This window comes from Solea senegalensis, linkage group LG20 (assembly GCF_019176455.1).
Source record: "Solea senegalensis isolate Sse05_10M linkage group LG20, IFAPA_SoseM_1, whole genome shotgun sequence".
NCBI classification, from domain to species: domain Eukaryota; kingdom Metazoa; phylum Chordata; class Actinopteri; order Pleuronectiformes; family Soleidae; genus Solea; species Solea senegalensis.
Genome location: NC_058039.1, coordinates 6,524,565 through 6,545,339, shown reverse-complemented (window position 1 = coordinate 6,545,339; position 20,775 = coordinate 6,524,565). Strand labels below are relative to the sequence as shown.

General features: G+C 40.7%; 3 protein-coding genes and 1 non-coding gene across 6 annotated transcripts; 1 reads left to right on the top strand and 3 right to left on the bottom strand.

Moving 5' to 3' along the window:
• Positions 1–2,603: 2,603 nt before the first annotated feature.
• On the top strand, positions 2,604–10,808 carry LOC122786756 (small conductance calcium-activated potassium channel protein 1-like). Of its 2 annotated transcripts, none has more exons than XM_044053225.1 (9): positions 2,604–3,970; positions 4,401–4,496; positions 5,460–5,750; positions 7,500–7,621; positions 8,187–8,328; positions 8,408–8,518; positions 8,847–8,974; positions 9,824–9,893; positions 10,029–10,808. In XM_044053225.1, exons 1-9 carry the CDS (start codon positions 3,122–3,124, stop codon positions 10,257–10,259), a joined length of 2,040 nt encoding a protein of 679 aa, XP_043909160.1. In that variant the 5' UTR covers positions 2,604–3,121; the 3' UTR covers positions 10,260–10,808. The 2 variants fall into 2 exon arrangements, with proteins under 2 accessions (XP_043909160.1, XP_043909159.1); XM_044053224.1 differs by having other exon boundaries at positions 9,824–9,902.
• A 29-nt stretch (positions 10,809–10,837) lies between these two features.
• Positions 10,838–13,355, bottom strand: rps27.1 (ribosomal protein S27). The gene is made up of 4 exons (XM_044053226.1): positions 13,276–13,355; positions 12,537–12,645; positions 12,344–12,454; positions 10,838–11,064 (listed from the first exon to the last, which is right to left on the bottom strand). The coding sequence occupies exons 1-4, from the start codon at positions 13,279–13,281 to the stop codon at positions 11,036–11,038; spliced, it is 255 nt and encodes an 84-aa protein (XP_043909161.1). The 5' UTR covers positions 13,282–13,355; the 3' UTR covers positions 10,838–11,035.
• Positions 11,671–11,799, bottom strand: LOC122786984. Its single transcript, XR_006362531.1, has one exon. It is a non-coding gene; the product is annotated as a small nucleolar RNA SNORA35 (small nucleolar RNA).
• Positions 13,356–14,575: 1,220 nt separating the features above from the next.
• Positions 14,576–20,241, bottom strand: lrrc71 (leucine rich repeat containing 71). Of its 2 annotated transcripts, none has more exons than XM_044052099.1 (16): positions 20,069–20,241; positions 18,793–18,825; positions 18,390–18,497; positions 18,236–18,311; positions 18,073–18,147; positions 17,282–17,350; positions 17,039–17,198; positions 16,873–16,956; positions 16,486–16,569; positions 16,085–16,186; positions 15,930–15,987; positions 15,775–15,842; positions 15,655–15,681; positions 15,466–15,574; positions 15,162–15,250; positions 14,576–14,954 (listed from the first exon to the last, which is right to left on the bottom strand). In XM_044052099.1, the coding sequence occupies exons 1-16, from the start codon at positions 20,118–20,120 to the stop codon at positions 14,835–14,837; spliced, it is 1,314 nt and encodes a 437-aa protein (XP_043908034.1). In that variant the 5' UTR covers positions 20,121–20,241; the 3' UTR covers positions 14,576–14,834. The 2 variants fall into 2 exon arrangements, with proteins under 2 accessions (XP_043908034.1, XP_043908035.1); XM_044052100.1 differs by having other exon boundaries at positions 18,793–18,822.
• Between the last annotated feature and the right edge of the window lie 534 nt (positions 20,242–20,775).

The window sequence follows — 20,775 nt, the reverse complement described above, 5'->3', positions numbered from 1 at the left end:
CATTACACTTCATAAAAAAGGCAGGTTAGAACCACTGAGGTGTGGGTGACATCTGCTGGTTTGTTTTTTTAACTGCATATGCTGCTTTTAAGAGCTCAGCGTCACTTTTTTTTCTTTTTAATTTTAGAGGTGGTTAATTAAAAAGAGAGAAACTCAATGAGACGAGCCAGTGCCATGAAGAAGATTCATTGGAAAACAATGTGGGCGAATGAATGAAAACACAGAGAAGTTTTCATTTCATTTAAGTTACATCATTGATGATGATAAGTGGACAATCATTGGCTCACTAACTAACGTGCTAACACACTATTCTGTGCACATGTGACATTTGACATTTGTCCAATGACACAGCAGCGGCAGCAGCAGCAGCAGCAGCAGCAGCGGCAGCAGCGGCAGTGAGGGCCATCGCTCTGTCATCCCTGTCTGTGCTAAACGCTGAACGCCGCCCCTGACAATGCAGCCATCAGGTCTGCTGTGCTGTGTGTTTTTAATTACTCTGCTGATTAGATTGGGCCCTCTCCTGCGCTGACGTGTCCCCTCCGCCTAATTGGCTGTTATCGACAGAACCAGCACATACATCCACTCTGCCTGTGACGTCTGATTTGTCAGAGTGGCCTTTCTTTTATTTTTTCTTTTCTTTTCTTTTCTTTTCTTTCTTGGTCGTGAATTGAATTTAGCAGATGGAGTTCTCCACTAGTGGACACTCCAATAAAAGTTTATGGTGTGAATTGTTAAAGGTGTGCAACAGCAATTCAGCATCAGTACCTTTGTAGCTCTCATTTACTCTGGATGGACAGTTAGATACAGTATATTATGTTAAATGCATTCAGATCATGCATATTAGGATATGAAATGAAACTTAGACGAACAGAATAGAAAAAAAACATATTTCTTATATTAAATATGTCTTTTTAAAAGTATTATTTAGTCTTGTTTTCAAATCTAATAACGTTCTAATTGTGCCTTTGTCTCATTGTAGAGGAGAACACCGATTAATAATCTATCAATCGTATCTCTATATATATGAATCATCTTTCTAATATTTACATAGATATATATATTTGTATCATACAAGAACTTTATCTTTTGGCCAACACTTTCCTCCAGATTAGACTAAAGGAATTAATTCCCTGACCAGAGGATTAACTGAACCTAATTTAGGATTCAGGAAGCAGCTGTGCCATTTAGCACTAACAGCAATTAGTGGACTGCAAATATTTAATCTTACTCTCCGAGCGGCTATAGGATGATTTGCTATGGAGGAGACTAATTGAAGATGTACTGGCCTGCGGCCACACGGGCCAGAAGAATTGACATACTTAGCTACCAGCTAAAACAGCCTGGATTTACAAGCACTTGGCCAGAAGCATGAATTAATTTCAGCGTCTTCCTGATGCACATATATCCTCCCAGTATCTTCTCGTTACAGGGACAACATAACAAGGACATTTGCAAGGTCTGTTTTTGCATTGCAGTTTTCTCTGTGTTTGAGAAAACTGAATATATAATATTATAGAATCTACTCCTCTGTGTGTGTGTGTGTGTGTGTGTGTGTGTGTGTGTGTGTGTGTGTGTGTGTGTGTGTGTTTAGCAGCTCCACAAGGCTTTGGTTTTGTCAGACACGCTCTGATGCGTAGACAGTTGAGAGCGTCCTGGCTGCAGAATATCAAAACAAAACAACTCCAGACAACAGCATCTGGCTCAGTCTCCGAGTGGCGCTGAGTAGATTTAGCATCATTAATGTATTCTACATCTGGAGGGTTGCAATCTCACGGTTTGATCAGACTGCTGCCATGTTTTTACTCTCCCACCTGTGCTGAGTCACCGTCACTATCACTATCACTATCATTCTTCTCTCTGTCTCTCTGTCTTTAAATAAATGCTGTCTTCAGAATAAATGCTGTCCTTCTTTATCCTGCCACTGTGTGGACGCTCTCCACCCACTCTCTGCTCCTTGGATCTTTCCATTTAGATGGATATTATCCGCGCGCCCATCTGTCGCTGGGATTTGTTGTGTCTTTAATGCTTAATACCCTTCTGCGATCTCTGCATATTGTTCAGTTAAGAAGTGACATATTTGATATTTCATAAGCTCACGAGTATCAGCTCTCTGTCTCACTTGATTAATCCCGGCTCCTAATCCGGTGAATTGATAGTGACTGCCATTATTCTCTTTAGAAGATTAGATTCTTTTGTATAACCCATTGGAAATTCTAGAACAGTAACGGCATCAGCAGTGAAAACTACAAATGAAAAGTGATTATATTATAATTTCTTATCAGACTTTCAGGCTAATTATTGCCACCGATGCACCTGTGCATGCCCAACACACACACACACTGACCCTTGACTTAACCCTTAAAAAAGTCCTTTAAAGTTGTAAGGACCATCCAAAATGCCCTCAAAAACATTGTCCTTTCAGTTTGCTACAAACATGTACACACACACACTAATACACACACACAGGGAGGGGGGGAAATCTGCCAATTCCGGGCTAAAAAACTGAGAGATTTTCCTTTGCAACATCTGCAACTCAGAGTCGTTGCTGTCATTAAGCCGCTGCAGCTTTAAGGAAGCGGTCCTGATGGTGGACTGGTCATAAAACAAAGGGCATAGATGAACCTGGAAAAAATGTCATGGATATCCTCGGGTATTTGGCTCCTATGTTGTCATATGCGGGTTCATAACCTCTGCTTGGGTCACTGGGAGGAGCTCGGCGGTGCTGCGGCTGCTAATGGATTGCTGTCAGGTTCATACATGCGATGGAATATTTGGTTGTGATCACAGTGCAGTTCTTTGGCGCATCTTGACGTGTTCTGTGTGTGTCATATTTTGGAAGCCATCCTTAATGAGAGACATGAGTTTGAACCATTTTGGACTTTGCTCGGAGAAGAGAAACTTCTTGTGATGGAAGAGAGGATGCAGATATTTGGAGGAATGTCCAGATAAAACTGTAAACGTGCTCATCCTCACAGATCACAGATTCTATATTTTCTAGGGGATCTGACTGAAAAGGTAAGTGTTTACAATATTTTAGCAACAGGAGGACAATCTCTCACCATCCCTTAAGACCTTCAAAGTAAAAGCTACAGTGGATCCTTACCCTTTCAATCTTGTCACAATGGAACACTCTGCCTCTATGAACTTGACTGTGGTGGATAGAGATGAGGTGGAGGACCAGCGACCTCTCCTCCCAACAAGGATAGTTCCCCTACCCCAGGTGTGCTCTCCACAGTGTGGGATACACCACACAGTCCAAACATCGGCCGACCACACCGTGTGGCTGGACCGCAGCCAAGCCGTGACCACCACGCTTTTATACAACGGCCATCTTTATGTCGCGCCTTCTCCTCGCTCTAAAAAGAGGGCAGACAAAGCGAAAGGCAAGGAGAAGAAGTGTGAGAAGAGGTCAGGGGGCATCAGAGCAAACCCGGGACACAAGGAGCAAAATCACCAGTGCAGAGGCAAAAATGCAACAATCCACAGACTCCAGGAGAGAGTCACCTCTTTCACTGACATCCCCATGTCTCCCTGTGACTCACCGTGTAAGAGCCCGAGCAGGTCACATGTAGACACCAAGGATGTTGAGAGCAGACGAGGCTGCAAGACAGACAAGGCCTCTCTGGAGATGCACGGCCGTCTCCCAGAGATCGTCATCACCAGCAAAGATGACGACCGGCAGCATCAGAACGAGTATCACCAGGACCCGAGGAAGAGCAAAGGCCTGCTGCCAGGAGCCGAGTGTCCCAGTCCAAGCCCCAGTCCCAGTCCTCATAGCAGTCCAAAGCACAAGGCAGAGGACAAGGACGACCACTACTGGAAGACCCACGGTATCGGCTGGCGGCTGGTCCGCAGGAGGACTCTGTTTCTGAGGAGGCAGCGGCTGAGCGACTGCACTCTGGCTGTGGGGATGTTCGGCGTGGTGCTGATGGTGATGGAGACAGAACTGTCCTGGAGCGTCTACAGCAAGGTCAGAGAGGGAATGTTGACCCCAAAGAACCCCAATGGGATCTGTGAATGTTGTGCTGGGATGTAAAAGGTTTTTCGTTATTCTCTTCTCTTCTCTGAGACTTTCCCTCAAAGTCGTCCTGACAGAGAAAATAACATCATTACACATCAGTGAGAAGAAGATTTAATCATGATTTTTATGCTGTTTGGCAAAATATGTCACGTCAGTAAGGGATGAACTGATAAAACTGCAGTAAAATGCACAGTCGGTTCATAGATAATGTTCATTATGAGAAACAAGTGGATTATCTAGATGTACAGTATATAAGATTAGGAGATTACACAGGATCACTGATGCCATTTTGTCGTTTGAGCTTTACAAACAGCGATCAGATGACAGTGATGTCATGTGCATATTTACGTGTGTGTGTGTGTGTGTGTGACTCCCACAGAGCTCCGTCTACTCCCTCGCGCTCAAGTCCGTCATCAGTTTGTCGACGCTCGTCCTGCTCGGCCTCATCATAGCCTATCACTGCTGTGAAGTGCAGGTATCTGATCTGTGTTTTTAAGCCAAATGCAGTAAAAATGAAGGTGAAAATGTGTCACTTTATGAATAAGTTATGGCCGTGATGAGAGAACTGGAAGAATGACCTTTTAAAAATCACGCTTCTGTTGGCTGGAGTTAGTAATTTAACATACTTAAAATGGCCTTGTTGTTTGAAAAGGTCAGTTTTCTTTTCTGTAAGCAGTGCTTCCCAAAGTGTGGGCCGGGGTCCTCTGCTGGGCTTTGGTGGTATTGCAGTTGGGCCCCAGACTGGGCCATAAAAAATGCAGTGCAGTAACAACATGGTAATAATACTGTCATAATATAATGGTAATATCATGTTTCTTCTATTAATATAAATAAAAAATAGCTTTAATATCAGTATAATATGGTACATGTTTTTTTGTGAAAGTAATACACTCATAGTTAAGTATTATTACAAAACAATTACCATTGATATTAGCCCTATTAGAAATGAGATGCTATGAGCATATTACTTTCCTATGATAAGATGACTACCACACTGTTGCTATGGCTACTGTCTCACTTTGTTTTTCAGGTTTTAATGATGTGTGTTTATTTATAAATGACCAAACACATAATCACAATTATTTTAATCATCATTGAAATGATGGTTAGTCGTTGGTAATTGGGACAAATTATCTTGATTTGAAAGTTATCTGTTTACTTCAATATTTAAATGAATTTAATTCAATGTATTTATTTATTTATTTATTCATTCTCTTGTTTTGGCGACGTGCAAATCTGGACCTCGGAAGTTCTGTGAACCTGTGTCAAATCTTTTTGTCCTGTGGATTTAAGTCTATTTGTGACTTTCTCATCACAGTGCGTGTTCAGCACAGACATGAGTTCTGGGCTTAAATCATCCTCTGACCTCACAGATTGATGCACACAGCCCTCTGTCGTGCTCAGCCTCACTATAACACTTTCTGTCTCCCTGTGGTAGCTTTATGTCAATGACCTTGGTGCAGAGGATTGGCGGATCGCCATGACAACAGACCGCTTGGCTCTGATGGCCCTGGAGCTGCTAGTCGCAGCCATTCACCCGTACCCCGTGGGTCTGCTGGCGTACTTTCAGCAGAGCTCGGCGGCTCGCTTGTCGTCGTCAGAGACAGAGCTGGAGATCGCACTGACTCTGCCCATGTTGCTCAGACTCTACCTGCTGGGACGAGTCATGATGCTGCACAGCCGCCTCTTCACTGACACGGCATCCCGCAGCATCGGGGCCCTCAACAAGGTCAGGGGTCACGTGGTCTCAGAAAGCAGCCAGCTATGATAGGAATATAGCACAGAGAAGAGGGAACTGTCAAAACTGTTGTGCACTGCCAAGTACATTTGAACACACAAGGGATTTGCTGTGGTGTTTTGGTGCGTAACAAAGAAATAGGATTAGAGATTAAAGTGCCTTAATCTCTTAATTAAATCTGTTGGATAAATCTGTCGCAAGAGAGAGCGAATAACTTGTGCCAAATGTAAAAAAAAAAATGTGGTGGCAGTTTAACCACTTTTTTTACTATTAAACTCATTTTGTTCACATTCACCTTATTTTCCTGTAATCGTAGAGAGAAATGAATGACTGTTATCAACGCACATAGTTAGCTGAATAAATGGTAAATCAAAATTCTAAATATAGTTATTCAATTTAATCTCAATTATAGTTAGATTTAACATTTAGATTTAGATGTAACCTTTATATTCAAGTCAACAAACAACAAACGCTTTACGCTCACAGTCCAAAAACATGCAGATTTGGGGATTAGGTAAATTGGACACTCTAAATTGAGCATAGAGCCCTTTGTCCTATGTCAGCTGGGACTGCTGCCAGAACCCCCATGACCTTCATGTGGAGGATAATGTGGTAGAAGATAAATTAATGAATTTATATTTAACCTTTAGAACACAGAGCATTTCCATTACTATGTTGAATTGTACAGTATATACAGAGGCTATAAGGCAATCTGATGAAATATATATATATATATAAATATATGGAAAGGGAACTGGGCTTGTAACTGGAGGGTCCCCACCAGGTCAAAAGGGCTGGGGTACCCCTGAGCAAGGTACCCGACCCCCATTGCTCCCCGGGCGCAACTCAGTGTGGCTGCCCACTGCTCCTAATTCTAGGATGGGTCAAATGCAGAGAAATAACAATTTCCCTAAGGGGATTAATAAAGTTTTAGATTTATTTATTTCATTTTCACCAACTATATAAACACACCAGAGCAAAAAGTACTTGAAATGTTTAAAATCAAATATAATTTGTGAAATTTGGAAATACGTCACAGTTCAAAGTTCTAATTTTTTGACTTCTGCACAATTATTGCTACTTCATATCACGACTACAAATGTGATATAAAATGAATCACAACTTTGACTCAACAACACATAAGAAGACGAAAAACATTTTTTAAAGCCAGGAATATGCGACACACACACACCCCCAGGATGTCCATATAAGGAGTTGTGTATTATTCCCACGGTAATTTAGCGTGGGTGCACCTGTGCTGCATTAACACTAAGGGTTAACACTGAGGTGAAGGTCCATTTTGTCTCACATCCCAGGAGTGAGCTAAATAATCAAACAAGAAGAAAAAAAAACTGTAATCAAATGTTGTCATTCAACTCCACATACAAAACAACTTAGCGTTAAGACTTAAATATGCACGTTTATTATTATATATGCATCTATTTTGTATCTCATGATTCCCGTCACACATTCTAAACATGTCTCTCACTTTAACTCTCCTCCGCTCGTCTGCACTTTCTTCCCACGTCTGATAATAATCCAGCCGGCATAATCCTTTCCCTAAGAATTGCTATTTAACAGTGACCAAAATGAGCTTTAGCAATTCCGAACCCACATTTCATGTATCAAGCCCATATCTCCTCTGTATTATATAATCATAATCTGAGAGGTGCCATGTTGAATAATCTGCCTCAGCATGCATCAGAGAATGATGTCATGCGTCCTCTTTGTGATCTTCAGATTCACTTCAACACCAGGTTTGTGGGGAAAACACTGATGACGACTTACCCCGGCACCGTGCTCATGATCTTCAGTGTTTCTCTGTGGATTGTGGCAGCATGGGGCTTACATGTGTGTGAGAGGTATGAAGTTACCCACGATGCAATGCACAAGTTGAAGCATTTGTGTGTTTACATATTTTCATTTTGTCAGCACTTTAATTTAAATGTCCTTTTCGCTCTACACAAGAAAGAACCCCAACTTTGTTATTAAAGTAGTATTAAAGAGTACATTTTAAACATTTTTTAACTTTTTTTTACTTTAACATAAGTACATTTTTAGCCCAGTACTTTAACTTGTACTTAAGTAAAATCTTATCAAAATACTGGTACTTTTACTTGAGTACAAGTAAAGTACTCTTTCCACCTCTGCATTGGTGGTACATGTACCACTTTAGAGAGTATTAAACCATTCTTTGTCCTTCCTGGGTTACTGGAAGGGTGATATTTCCAGGTGATAATACTTCATTTAAAACATAATAATGAATATTGTTGATCCCTATACTTTACAGACTGGATAGTTACTGTAAGACCAAAACAGCACAAAGTGCATGAAAATATTTTTATGAACCAAAATCCCATTCTGTGTGTTTCAGTGTCAAGATCGACCCTCTATAAAAACACAATGTCTGTTTATTTACTCCCTCAGACACCACAACTACAAAGACCTCAGCAGCAACTACATGGAAGCCTTGTGGATGATCTCCGTCACGTTCCTGTCCATTGGTTATGGAGACGTGGTGCCTCACACCTACTGTGGACGCAGCATCTGCCTCCTCACTGGAATAATGGTGAGTGGACGGAGACGCGGGTTCAGAGTTTGAAGGCAACTCTCATGACATTAAACGTGTGTGATCCTGACTCTCACAGGGAGCAGGCTGCACTGTCCTGGTGGTGGCGGTCGTAGCAAGGAAGCTGGAGCTGACCAGAGCAGAGAGGCATGTCCACAACTTCATGATGGACTCCCACATCTCTAAGAGGGTAAAGATTAATGTCTCCCTCCATAATCTGTGTATTCTGAGTGAGATTGTGCACACACTATAACCTTAGTCTTAATCATAATCTCATCTGTTAAGACAAATCTAAAAGTGGAGTGAAAGAAATGTACCTCTTGTTTACGATCATCAGTGTACTGTGTTGATAGATCCCGACATGACACTGTTGGAAAAACTGCTGAATTATCTCAATTTATGAGCAGGTTACAAAGCTGCGTATGAGGTGTAAATGACTGAGCGCAGTAAAACAACAGCCTTTAAGACATTAAAATAATTCTCCAGAGTGTTTTTATTCTTTCCATCATTTCACTCAGATAAAAATTGCCGCAGCAAATGTGCTGAGGGAGACTTGGCTCGTCTACAAATACACAAAGCTGTCAGGAAAAAGAGATGACACCAGAGTCTGCATGCACCAGCGGAAGCTGCTGCTGACCATCCATCAGTAAGACACTTATCCTTCATATCAACCTGCTTCTCAATTAATCATCCAGTGAGTAAAATGTATTTTAATTTGACAGAAATTGAAGATAAAATAATGATTTTAGTTTTTTTATCACCTGATTGTGTGAATCATTGTCTTTTCAATATTCATGTTTTTACAGTAGCCCTCAAAGGACAAACAACTAATGTTGTTCAATTCTACACACTGTACCTTTATTGCTTAACATTCTTAAGATTGTTTTAGCAGTAATTAGTTTAATATTTAAAAAAATAAGTAAATAAGTATCACTGATGCTCAAGTTACTGCCAGTGATATAACGTAAAAATATAACATTTAACCAAACAGCACTTTTCTAACACACTTCCTTCATTTTTATGTCACAGATTTTTTGAAAAGATTATTCAAAATGAAGTCATTTAGTGACCAGCCTCCTTAAAGGGTCAGTTTACTCAAATCACAGAATCATTAGATTTAAAATATGTACCTTTGCGTCACCTGCTTTAAAAAACTTTAGCTAGTCTAATTTTACCAGTACTGTAGAAAATGGTGGCTAATGTTTGTGAAGTCTGGGCGCATATTGTTATATAGCCATTCAGTTACAAGGCAATTGTCATTTTTTAGTTAAACACACACACACACAAGGAGACAATGTGGACAGAAGAAGAAATAAATTGCATGTTAATCTACATACCACATATGAAGATGTTGTACTTTTAGTAGTTCTTTAAATAGTTGGAATGTTACGGATCCCTTTTCCCTTTGGTAAAATGGTTGAATCGACTCTTTAAACTGCTTTTGTCTTCAGTTTCCTACGATTAATGTGACATGTATCCGCTCTGGCACCTCCAGGCTGCGTCGCGTAAAGATGGAGAAGAGGATACTAGCAGACCAGGGGAACACATTAGTTGACCTCTCCAAGGTGAGAGAGGCAAGTGAATGCATCGTCACATTTCCCTTCCTGTGGAAAAACTCCACTAAGTCAGATCTAACATTCCCTGATGCCTTTTCATCCTCTTCTTTACACGCACCACCGTGGACGTGAACCCCATCGCAGATACAGAGCCTGATGTACGACGTGTTGACCGAGGTGCAAGGCTGCAGAGGGGAGCTGGACTCACACATCCACAGCCTGGAGAAGCATGTGGAGGAGCTGAGGGAGGGCTTCAGGAGCCTGATGCCACTTCTGTCCAACACTCTGTCCACTCAGAACTCGTCCATACGACACCTTCTCAGGGAGAGGGAGGGGAAGGCAGAGACAGCCGGTACGAGTGGAAGTGACAGGTAGAGATGATGGGGACATGTCTGACAACTGCAAACTCGTCATGAGGCTCGTCTTGTGTGGAAGATTCATCAGAAGTGACCAGATGAAACCAGTATAGAATACATTTTAAATAGTTTTATAAGTAGCTAAAAACATTAGTGAGGTTCAGAAGAAAAACATTTTTAATTTACTTATCATGTCCCTTAGTAACATAATAAAAAAAACTTGCAATATCTTGACTTTGTAAATCAAATAGGATCGTCAACGGAGAACCTCCCTTAAGCTTCCAAAACCCCATTATGTTCCCAGGTGCTCATAGAAATTATATATTTTAACTTCATTGCAGCCCAAATGAGAAAACTTGATGACTTCACTCTCAATTAGCTCCATCTTAACACATCACTTGTTCTGATTTCAAAATATGCAAATCTACATAAAGCTTTGAAATATTTTGAAGAGAATGTTCAGATTCTGTGTTTGAATTAAGACACCAAGAACACAGATTTTTTATTATTATCATTATTATCATTATTATTATTATTATGTGTCAATCAGGCTCTTGCCAAGTAAAACGTTAAGTAAGCACACACACAAGCTTCACATTTAGCCAAAACAATTTTTATTAAAGAGAGACAGGGTTGGAGGGTGGAGTTACAGCATCAACTGATCTGTGTCAGCGTGAACAGTGGAAATTCATCTGCTGCCTTCAGGTCTCTCTCTGTGAGCAGACCACTAGGTCCAGAAGCTGATATCAACCGGTCCATCCCCTCCTCTCCCCTTCAAAGCTCCGGGGAGAACAGCTAGTGTTGCTTCCTCCTGAATGAGCACCCTACAAGAGACAGTGACAGGAAAGTCAGTCAGCTGCCAACAAAAGAGCGGCTGTACAGTACAGGAACACTGCACACTGTGCACTCAGGGCTATTGTGTCGCACAATGCTGAGCCAAACAGAAAGTAAACATCACTTGCTATGCCTGACTAACTTCATGGTTACTGAGCGTGGAAAGAGTTGCTAATGCAACAGCAGGATCTACACAACACCACTGACTAATTGAGATTAAAAAAGTGTTGCTGCTCATTGCTCCAGCAGCATTAAACCTATGGCTGAATAATTAATTATTTTTACATCAAAATCATAATTTGAAACAATGCAATAAGTAAATTGCAAAGGCTGCATTTTAATTTTTAGTTTTCAATTGTTCTGTGCAAATAAAAGGAATGTACATTTGTATTTGTGTTCTCGTCCTTGCAATAAAATACTAGTAGTAGTCACTGTTCGGACATGTAATGTAGTACATTAATGTAATGTAATGGTTAATGCTTAACCTTTTAAATCTACTACTACAGTGAAATTAAATCACCAATCATATGGCAATATCTAGCAGAAAAACCACAACTAAATATTTTTCCGAAGTCATTTAGCCTTTATGAGACAGAAAATGTTCTCAGCCTTCGAAAGGGGGAAACCATTATGTAGCTCAACCCTTCTGCAAACTGAGGTTAATCTGGCACTGGAATGAGATTGGAAGACCACGGCAGAGGAAGTCCAGTCACTTAGCAGTGCGGCCAATGACAACATACACACCAACTTTCTGTCCAACAAGCAAAAAAATAAATAAAATGTCATACAGTGGCTTTCATTCACCAGGTTAGTGTCTGGGTTTAGTATCCAACATTTCCCCTGACTTATTTGACAGTATGCTGGATTAAATATCCATCTTTCTTCTATTACTTTGTCCTCCACAGTTGAGAATTAAAGCAACTAAAGTGTGAGGCTCTGGAAAAATCAAAGCCCTACCAACACAGTTACCTACACTAGGGATTTTCTATCCTGCCCTGCAATTAGCAAAAGGAGTCAAACTGAGTGAGGATTCTAAGACATAAGTTACTAATTGGTTGTATTTTGTGAGGACAATTTAAGGCTATGTGGTGATTTAAGATGACATGCTCAAAAGCAGACATCACACAGACTGATAAACTGAATGAGATTCACAAACATTTGTGTGACTAGTAGAATAGAGAAAATGAGTACACAAGCAGCCCTTCACAACAACTCCTATCCATTATTATGAGGTTGTGGAAACATGTTTAACTGTAGAACAATACTGACCCTCTGTGAGACGTGCTTTGCCTCCAGTGGGCTGACACAGGACTGTGGAACAACCAACACACAGCACAACTGTCTGAGCGTGACTGAACACCGTCGTGATCTTGTAGCATCCTGTAAAGAGGGAAAAAATGTGGTTTGCATCTTCCATAGAAAAAAAAAATATTTCGGTTTTTAAGAGGGAGAATTATTATACCTGGACATTTCACATCCATAAAGTAAGAGTTAGGACTCTGGACAAGACGCTTCTTCTTGTGCCTCCTCTTCTCCTCCTCGGGGGACGGATGCAACAAGTCTTTTGCGAGCTAAACAAGACAACAAAAGAGGAAATTAAGTGAAACGTGTATGAATCCAAACAGACTGGGTTTCTCTGGTCAGAAATCACATATTAGATATGTTACACGAAATTCTAAATAAAATATTGAATCGTGGTAGTTTAAGTGTATATAGTAGATGTAAAACACGCAAGTTAAGTGTTTTAAAACACCGTCTTGTAATGCGAAACGTGAAGGCTCCTCGTCTGGCCTACACTCCTTGGGTTAGATAACGCAGGCCGCGCATTTTCACATAACGCGGTTTACTCTTCAATTATGAAGATTATATATATGTTAAGTAAAATAATCGGGACATAACCTCACAACATTAACCTTACTGTTAATAACGCTAACTGTTGACGTGAAGTTTACCACACCGTCCATATCCTCCGTTAGACTGGCTCCATGTTTGCGATGTGCGCGCGGCCATCTTGTGTCACAATGCGGTCACAATGTGGACGACAATTCTCTAAAAACTATGACTAAAACTCAACCAAAGCCGCTGAAAATGACTCTGAATTGGTCGCTAATGTTTTACGTGAACGATAAGCCGTGCGGTAGCCTCGCAACACACCATTAAACGGTAAAATTTGTATGGTTCAGCAGCCTGAGAATACTCACTGGCATGTTGGCGAGGAAATAGCCGTTGCCGAAAAGGAGGCTTAACCGGAAGCGAGGGCTTCATATCGGTTTGTTCCTTTGAGCACAGGCCGGATGTGACGACTGTTACAAGTCACGGCTGCCATATTTGTGAGGTCAAGTTTTCTTTATTTTTAATGATTATTTTTGTTTATTTGTTTTTTAAATATTGTAATACACAAATCTACAGTCATTACAGCCTGGTTTTCAACTGAAGATACTGTTTTTAGGAAACAAAAAAACATACTTAAGTGAAAGTACACATTTTTAAAAAAATACTACAAAGTGCAAGTAGCTACACAAAAAACCGAATCAATTACAGTAACACGTGTAAATGTCATTCATTACTTTCCACCTCTGGTCTTTAGGAAACAAAAAACATTACATTTTCAAACAAGAGTTTAAAGTCACAGATGATATTATCCAGACTACATCTACAAATGTCTTGCCACAGTTTACAGGTGAGTGACAGTCTCAGCATGGGAATCACAGCAATTGAGTATGTACTCACAGTTCATAAAGTTGGATGAGACAGCAACACATGGTTACAGACCATCTGTGTGGTATCAGTAGTTTTAAAATCTACTTTTAATGCCGTCACTGCTTATATTTTAGCTATAAGTATGTTTATATTTGACTCATTTGTTTCCTCGTTAGAGCCCAAGCACTGACTGGTGCAAAGGCCCTATTGTATCTGCTCTCATCATCTTTTTTCTAATCATTCACTTTTGCAAATTTGAGGGCTGTGTGATGTCGCCCATCTATTAATTCAAGGAACGTCTGTCTGTTAATCACATAACTGTCCAACAGGTGACCGGACAGGCTTCAAACTTGGCATGTGACTTCCTAAGACCACTCTTTTGTGTCTATTGCGGTATATGCTGAGTTAGTTAAAGCCCAAGATGCAGGTACTGCACAAGTTATAACTAAAATCACATTTTCACAATGACCATATTCCAGGGACAGCTCAGGTTGATTGCTTTTGAAATCAAGTAAGAGAAGCAAGGTTGAGAAGTTGTGGGCACGTGCAGAGAAGAGATAGTGATGATATTGGACACAGAATGTTGAAGATGGAGCTACCGGGCAAGAGGAAAAGAGGAAGACCACATGGAAGGTTCATGGATGTTGTAATGAGGACAGTTGGTGTGACAGAAGAGGACACAAGGGAGAGGACAAGGTAGGAGGCAGACGATCCGCTGTGGTGACTACGGCAACCTTTGCAGGAATAGCACGCAGCAGGCTTCTGTTCTCAAAACTAGACAACAAACAAATACAGACTGGGTCAAAACAAATCAGGAAGTCTTTATTGTTGGCTTATTTCCAGCACTTGGCATTTTGCTGTTGTCAGTCTTTGTCCTTGGTATAAATCAGGACTGTGAGCAAAACAAAGCAGTAAAACAGATCTGTACACAGGCATCTGGATCTTAATGAGCCACATCGACTGCCCCTTTATGTGTCACTAGACTGTTTCAGTTAAAACCTCACCATGTTTCCCAGACAATACGTGTTAATATAAAAAAAGATATACAGTGACAGCGGTGTCAATTCGCAACCCCTCCCTCTGTTTGTATCTTGACAGCATGCTTTTTTCTCTCATGTCTCTTTGCCAACAGGTGCTGTATCTTCACATGGGTCTCGCAATTTTCGGAGAAGCAGTTCCTCTAAGAGAGAAAGAGAAATCATGACCAACTTTTATTTATACTAAAAGTGAAATGATAAATCACTGTTTAATTATGATAGAAGCACATTGGACAACTACTGATGACATTTTCTGAAATCAAATCCCGGCATAAATGTACACTTTAAAGGTAACGCTGTTAATGTAAGGAAAGTTACACGGTGCTAATGTGAGTCAGGTTAAAACACACCTGCAGACAGAGACGCAGAAGTCCTCCCTCCTTTTGCATCTCCAGTGCAGTCTTGAACAGTGGCAGTGCCTTCTCTGTGATTCTGTTTCCTACAGAAACACAAAACATTATTTTGTTTCAGTCATAAAAAGGCCTGTGTGAATTTTCATTTCATGTATTTTCTGCAGAAATAGGTAAAGAAATAGGAAACCATTACAACTTGATTGTGAGGAATTAACTGCAAAATTCACATTCAGTAATTATCACAGGCTTTATTTTCCTCTCTGAAGGCGATAAGAGTTACTCATCACAGTCAATTACTTACCTGCCAGGTTGAGAGAGACCAGAGTCCTGTTTCCGGGCAGAAAGAGCTGTCCACACCTGTGCTGTAGTGCTGGATCCAGCAGAGGGTTCCCTGACTCCACTGACTCTACCTGGTGGTGATGACAACATATTGTAAATAAATTCAAATCAGACAAATTTGAAGTTCAAAACAGGATTTCATCAGACAAACCTCAGTCAGGGAAGCACATGATTGAACCTGCAGGAAATAAGTGGAATTATAAAAAGCTGTTTAATGCACTGAGCATGTTTATATTTGTATGACATGCACATGAAAGCCTATGTCTAATACCTCCGATTGTTGCTTTTCTTTGTCCCCTGTCTTCCGACTTTTATTCTGAAGTGCCTTTACACCTGATCCTGGGAGAGAGATTCAAAGAGACAGCCATGAACAGATAAAACACTCTCCGCTGTCAGAGAATATTTACCTGTGACAGAAGTGATTACCTTTCCTGCTCGACTTCAGCTTCTCTTTGTTTGCAGATTTTTCCTCTTTTCTTGATGCCTGTAGTTTAAGAGTCCACAAGAATCCATAGTGCATGACATTCAGAACATAGCGAACCAAACAGGTTGGAATCAAACCAGTGTTATTAGCACGTTACCCTTTTTTTGGAGCTTTTTTTCTCCCCTTTCAGTGAGGTGCTGCTGGGTGTTTTGAGAAGTTCATCCGCATTTGTTAGGGCAGAATCAGTTCCGAGAGAGTTCTGCAAATAGGAAGCATTAAAGAGAAATGCAAATGATCTGGAGAAAATACAAAAAACAGCAACACTTCTCACCCATTCTTAGCATTTAACCCACAAACAAAGGTATTTGAAGTGTCTCCCAGTACTGTACACAGGAGGTAAAGGGATTTACAACTGTTTTGGTTTAAACTACAGACTTCATGCGTAACAGTTCACTTTGAGACAACTTGTAAGAAGACTTTTGAGACTGTTGCCATGAGGACATTTTTGCCACGAAGGATTCATTTGTGCGTGAATTTGCAAAGAATGTGAAACGTTACCACACTTCCAGACTCTATTCTCTCCAGAAGCAGCTTCCTCCTCTCCACAACTTCTTCATGCTTTAGAGCAAAGTTGCCAAGAATCTGAAATAGGAAACACGAGATGCATTTTATTTATACAAAAAGCAGAATATAATTTGAGTGTTCTAAAAAAATGAACTAAAATAAAAGTGAACTAAAATACTCACACTAACACACCTACGCACAAAGATATGCTTATTGACACAAAAACTTGGCAATTTAAGGGCTAAAAATGAAATGTAATTCATATTTCATGAGGACTAAAAAAAAAATCTATTTTTTATTGCTTGAACCTTTAAATAAGCACATTTTGATGCACTAGGTGTGTTAACATAACTTAATCTAAGGGTTAAATGTAAATAATACCTCAGCCAGACTAGCAGCTCCTGACTCTTCAATCCAGTTGTTGGCCAGTGAGAGAAAGAGCAAAGCGTGATTAAACCGGAGGCCCTGAGAGGGAAAACGAGATGAGAAGAACACGATGAGTGATCATGATGAGAACAGGTGGAATATGGAGACTATGAGGTTATACCTGTGCAATATGAGCAGCGCCTGCATCACCAATACGGTTGAATGCCAGGCAGAGTGACATGAGGTTCTTGTTGGAAGATCTGGTTGTTGATAGAGCAGACCCAATCAGACGAGCGCAATCATCTCCTATCCGGTTGTTTCGCAGGGACAAGTGAGTGAGGCTTGAACAGAGAAACACACGCTCGTGAATTTGGTGCAAAAGCAAGGTCTCTACTACTACTGTGTGTGAGATATGGTGACTCACGTGCTGCCCTCAGACAGAAGACAGTGGAAGCTCTGTTGTGGAAGAGGGTTACCCTCTAATATCACAACCCTGGTAGAGACCAATAAAGAAGGAGATGGATCAGTAAAGCTCACTATCTAAATGATAATGCTCAGTACATCCATCATTATCTATACTATTTATCCTGGAGGGCTGTCAGGAGAACAGGAGCCTGTTTGTTCTGTTCTTTCCAGGGCCCAGATTGACAGTAATCCATGCTCACAATCACACAGCTACAAAGTTGAGAGTAATATTCACATATACACTTAATCCAAAATTGAGATTTGGTTTGGAAACAATGACAAAGATAACCACAATCTATTCTGTCGTGACATGGTTCAACATTTATTGCCAACGTGTATGATCTTTACAAAAACTCTTTGTTCATTTAAAAGACGACCACCTGGGTTGACACCAGATTGCAGGGCATGAAACAGAAATGAACAAAATATTAACTTAACTTCTTTCTTGCACAATGTAAGCACTTTCAATGATAGTCTGTAGCTGACTTTGCTCGGTCTATTTACACCACTGTATTTTAGCGTTGGTGATAATGTTGAGAACTCAATATTTTCTCCACACAAATAGGCCTCGGTCACAGTGGGATTAAAACCGAAAACCTTCCTGCCGTGACGCACCAGTGCCAACCGCTGGACCACTGTGCCACCCGTGTTCAATACTGCTTTGTTTTAAATTCTTGAGTCCAGATCCATTTGTGCCCACTGTGACGCAGCGAGCCACAAACACAAAGACTCACAGCGTGTCCCACACACCTGAGGCTGCTGCTCAGTGAGATTGTGTTCGTGAGGGAGATTACCATTCCGTCCGTCAGTCCTGCTTGCCAAAACCTGCAACACAGTGATTACACAAATAAACAAGTATAAGAGTGTAAATAAGACACTGCAACGCTGCTCAGTGTGATATAAGGACACTCACTGCAGCCTCTGTAGCTGACTGAACGAGGGAAGGGTCTTCTGCAGCACACCGACCACCTGCTCGTCTACCTTGCGACCTGTGCATGTTTGAAAAATACGTTATAAAAAACAATGTGAACTGTGGTTGGGAAAATTCTCTGGCGTTTGCTTCTCACCAGATATCTTTATGCTCTTGACACTGAGGAGGTCGTCGTTCTCCAGCTCCACTTTGAGCCACCGCATGGACAAGAAAGACACGGCAATGTGCCGCAACTGTTTGTCTTCTGCAGGTACAATTACGATATGATGACTCGGAATATCATTATTGAACATTCGTCTCTGATAAAATCATCTTCAAGCGACAACTCATGAATTACATGTTCACACAATCCTGGTTTTCTAACGTCGGTTGCCTGGTGCATAAACCGTTGGATGTGCTTTATGTCTAGAAGAGCACAAAGTCCAGGAAAGTCTATCTCCACATTGTCTGTAACAGTGATATCCATCTGTGGGACGATGGGTTTAAAGCATTAAGCTACAGCTCAGCATCATCAAAGACAGCGTGATTATGTTACTTACCTAAAGTCTCGACCTTTTCACTCGGAGACTCTTCTGAAAAACACACAAAAGCTCACATTTATACACAGTAGCTGTTGTTAATTCATCCCGCAAGGAACAAATGTGAGAGGAGGAAAGTGAATCAATATTAAAACTGTTTTAGACTAAACTCCTACACTGACATAACCTCAGGAAAGTTACCTGAATATTTGACAGAATATTAATATTCAAACAGCTTCCTCTAAATTAAATCACAGACTCAATATGGAAGAAGGGCAAACAGGACACATTCTCTTTAGCAGTGAATTCGGTACTGCAAATAAATGTTTTTAATGTTTTTAACTTGTCAGGTTTATATTTAAATGAAGAAATACAAATATAAGGAGTAAGACAAAGCCACTTAAACAAGGTGTTATTTCATCTTTTATCTGACCTAGTATAAAAGGTAATATAGCAATATTGTGACATTTTAAGTGTACATATCTAGTGTCGTTTATATTGATGGGTAATTACGCACATTGAGAGTCGTGGAGTGAAACATTTCACATATGACATGGAGCCCCACTGTAATAACCACATGCATGTGTTGAAATAAAGTGAAGTGATTATTAATCGGCACTGAATCTTTGTGTCCCATGTTGACACTTTTGAGTAGTGATTCAAGGTTTGTGTGTGGACCTGATTCCAAAAATCCATTCCCAAAAAACAGTCCTATTCACTTCCATTTAAAATATAAGAATGTTTCCCAAAATGTTTCCCAAACCTTCATATGAGGACCTGCGTTTTAAAGATGACAAACTCCCACAATCCAAGTCACAACACAGTTCATGACAATTAAGGACAAATCTCTCTCTCTCTGTTTAATAATTTACTTGATACAATTGTTGTTTTTCTGCTCCTGGTCTCTCACTTCTGTCTCTACCTGACCTCCCTCTTGTCTGTCCTCTCCTCTGTCCCCCATTTTTCCTTTCACCCCAACCAGTCGAGGCAGATGCTTCACATCTTTGAGTCTGGTTCTGTCGGAGATTTCTCCTTCTGTTAAAAGGGAGTTTTAACATGTGACCTCATGTGACCTCGCTGTGGTTCCACTCACAGTCCGTGTGACTCTAGCATGGAAGCTGTTGAAATGATAAGTTTCTAAATGATACTTTCTGGGTTAGTAATACGAGTTAGCAGTGGGTTAAAAACAGTGTTCTCTTGTTCCATTCAAACGGGACTTCAACAACACAGGACATACCCAACCTCAAACGAGCTTCCCTCATTAGCGTGTCGCTAGCACAGCTCCAGTGAGTCTAACCTGCGTGTTTTTCTTCCTCCGCTTTCTCCTTCGCTTGTCTCTTTCTCGACATCGCTGCGACGTAGGTGTTGCTCGTCAGGTGAGTCCACCCCGGTGTCGGGCGCTGAGTGGATCGAACCGCTGTGAGCGTCGTTGTGGCGTTTCCATGGCAACGAGGAGCCCCAGAGTTCAACGCGAGACTTGGAACAGTCACGTTTCCTCTCAGTCGTTGTTCTTAAAAATGTCAAAGGTCTCAGATGCATGCCATTGCCTTTGAGGCGAGCACGAGCCACCTGAGCTGCCTTTGATCTGACCGCTCAATTTAGGTGGAAAATAACAACAAAAACCAATTAATATATGAAATAGTAGCCAGAATTTCCAGGATGGCAAAATAAAACATTTACCATTGAGCAAAATAACATTTCTTTTCACCTACATCTGAGCTAATTATTGATATCAAATACTAATTCATTTTTGAACAATTTTAACCCATTTAAAGGGTTTTTTGTCATGATGCCACAGTGTTTTCAGATAAATATGACTTATTTTTTAGTATACTACCTGCAAAGTAAACATTTGTGCTAATTATTATAGCCTGGTATGTCAATGAGAGGTAGGGGGGATCGTGACAGTGCCATCTAGTGGAAATAGCATCCATCCATCCATCTTCAACTGCTTTATCCTGCAGATATATACATCCTTCTTTCTCTCCCTAGTCTTTCCTTCCT

Coding starts and splice junctions, on each gene's coding strand:
- LOC122786756 (XM_044053224.1), top strand. CDS start 3,122: ATGGAACACTCTGCCTCTATGAACTTGACTGTGGTGGATAGAGATGAG. Junction 8,329..8,407: donor GCCTCCTCACTGGAATAATG/GTGAGTGGACGG, acceptor TGACTCTCACAG/GGAGCAGGCTGCACTGTCCT. Junction 9,903..10,028: donor ACCTCTCCAAGGTGAGAGAG/GCAAGTGAATGC, acceptor ACCCCATCGCAG/ATACAGAGCCTGATGTACGA.
- rps27.1 (XM_044053226.1), bottom strand. Junction 12,455..12,536: donor TATGGATGTGAAATGTCCAG/GTATAATAATTC, acceptor CCCTCTTTACAG/GATGCTACAAGATCACGACG. Junction 11,065..12,343: donor CAAAGCACGTCTCACAGAGG/GTCAGTATTGTT, acceptor TGTCTCTTGTAG/GGTGCTCATTCAGGAGGAAG.
- lrrc71 (XM_044052099.1), bottom strand. CDS start 20,120: ATGTCGAGAAAGAGACAAGCGAAGGAGAAAGCGGAGGAAGAAAAACAC. Junction 17,351..18,072: donor TCACTGAGCAGCAGCCTCAG/GTGTGTGGGACA, acceptor GGTCTCTACCAG/GGTTGTGATATTAGAGGGTA. Junction 15,988..16,084: donor AAAAAAGCTCCAAAAAAAGG/GTAACGTGCTAA, acceptor CTTAAACTACAG/GCATCAAGAAAAGAGGAAAA.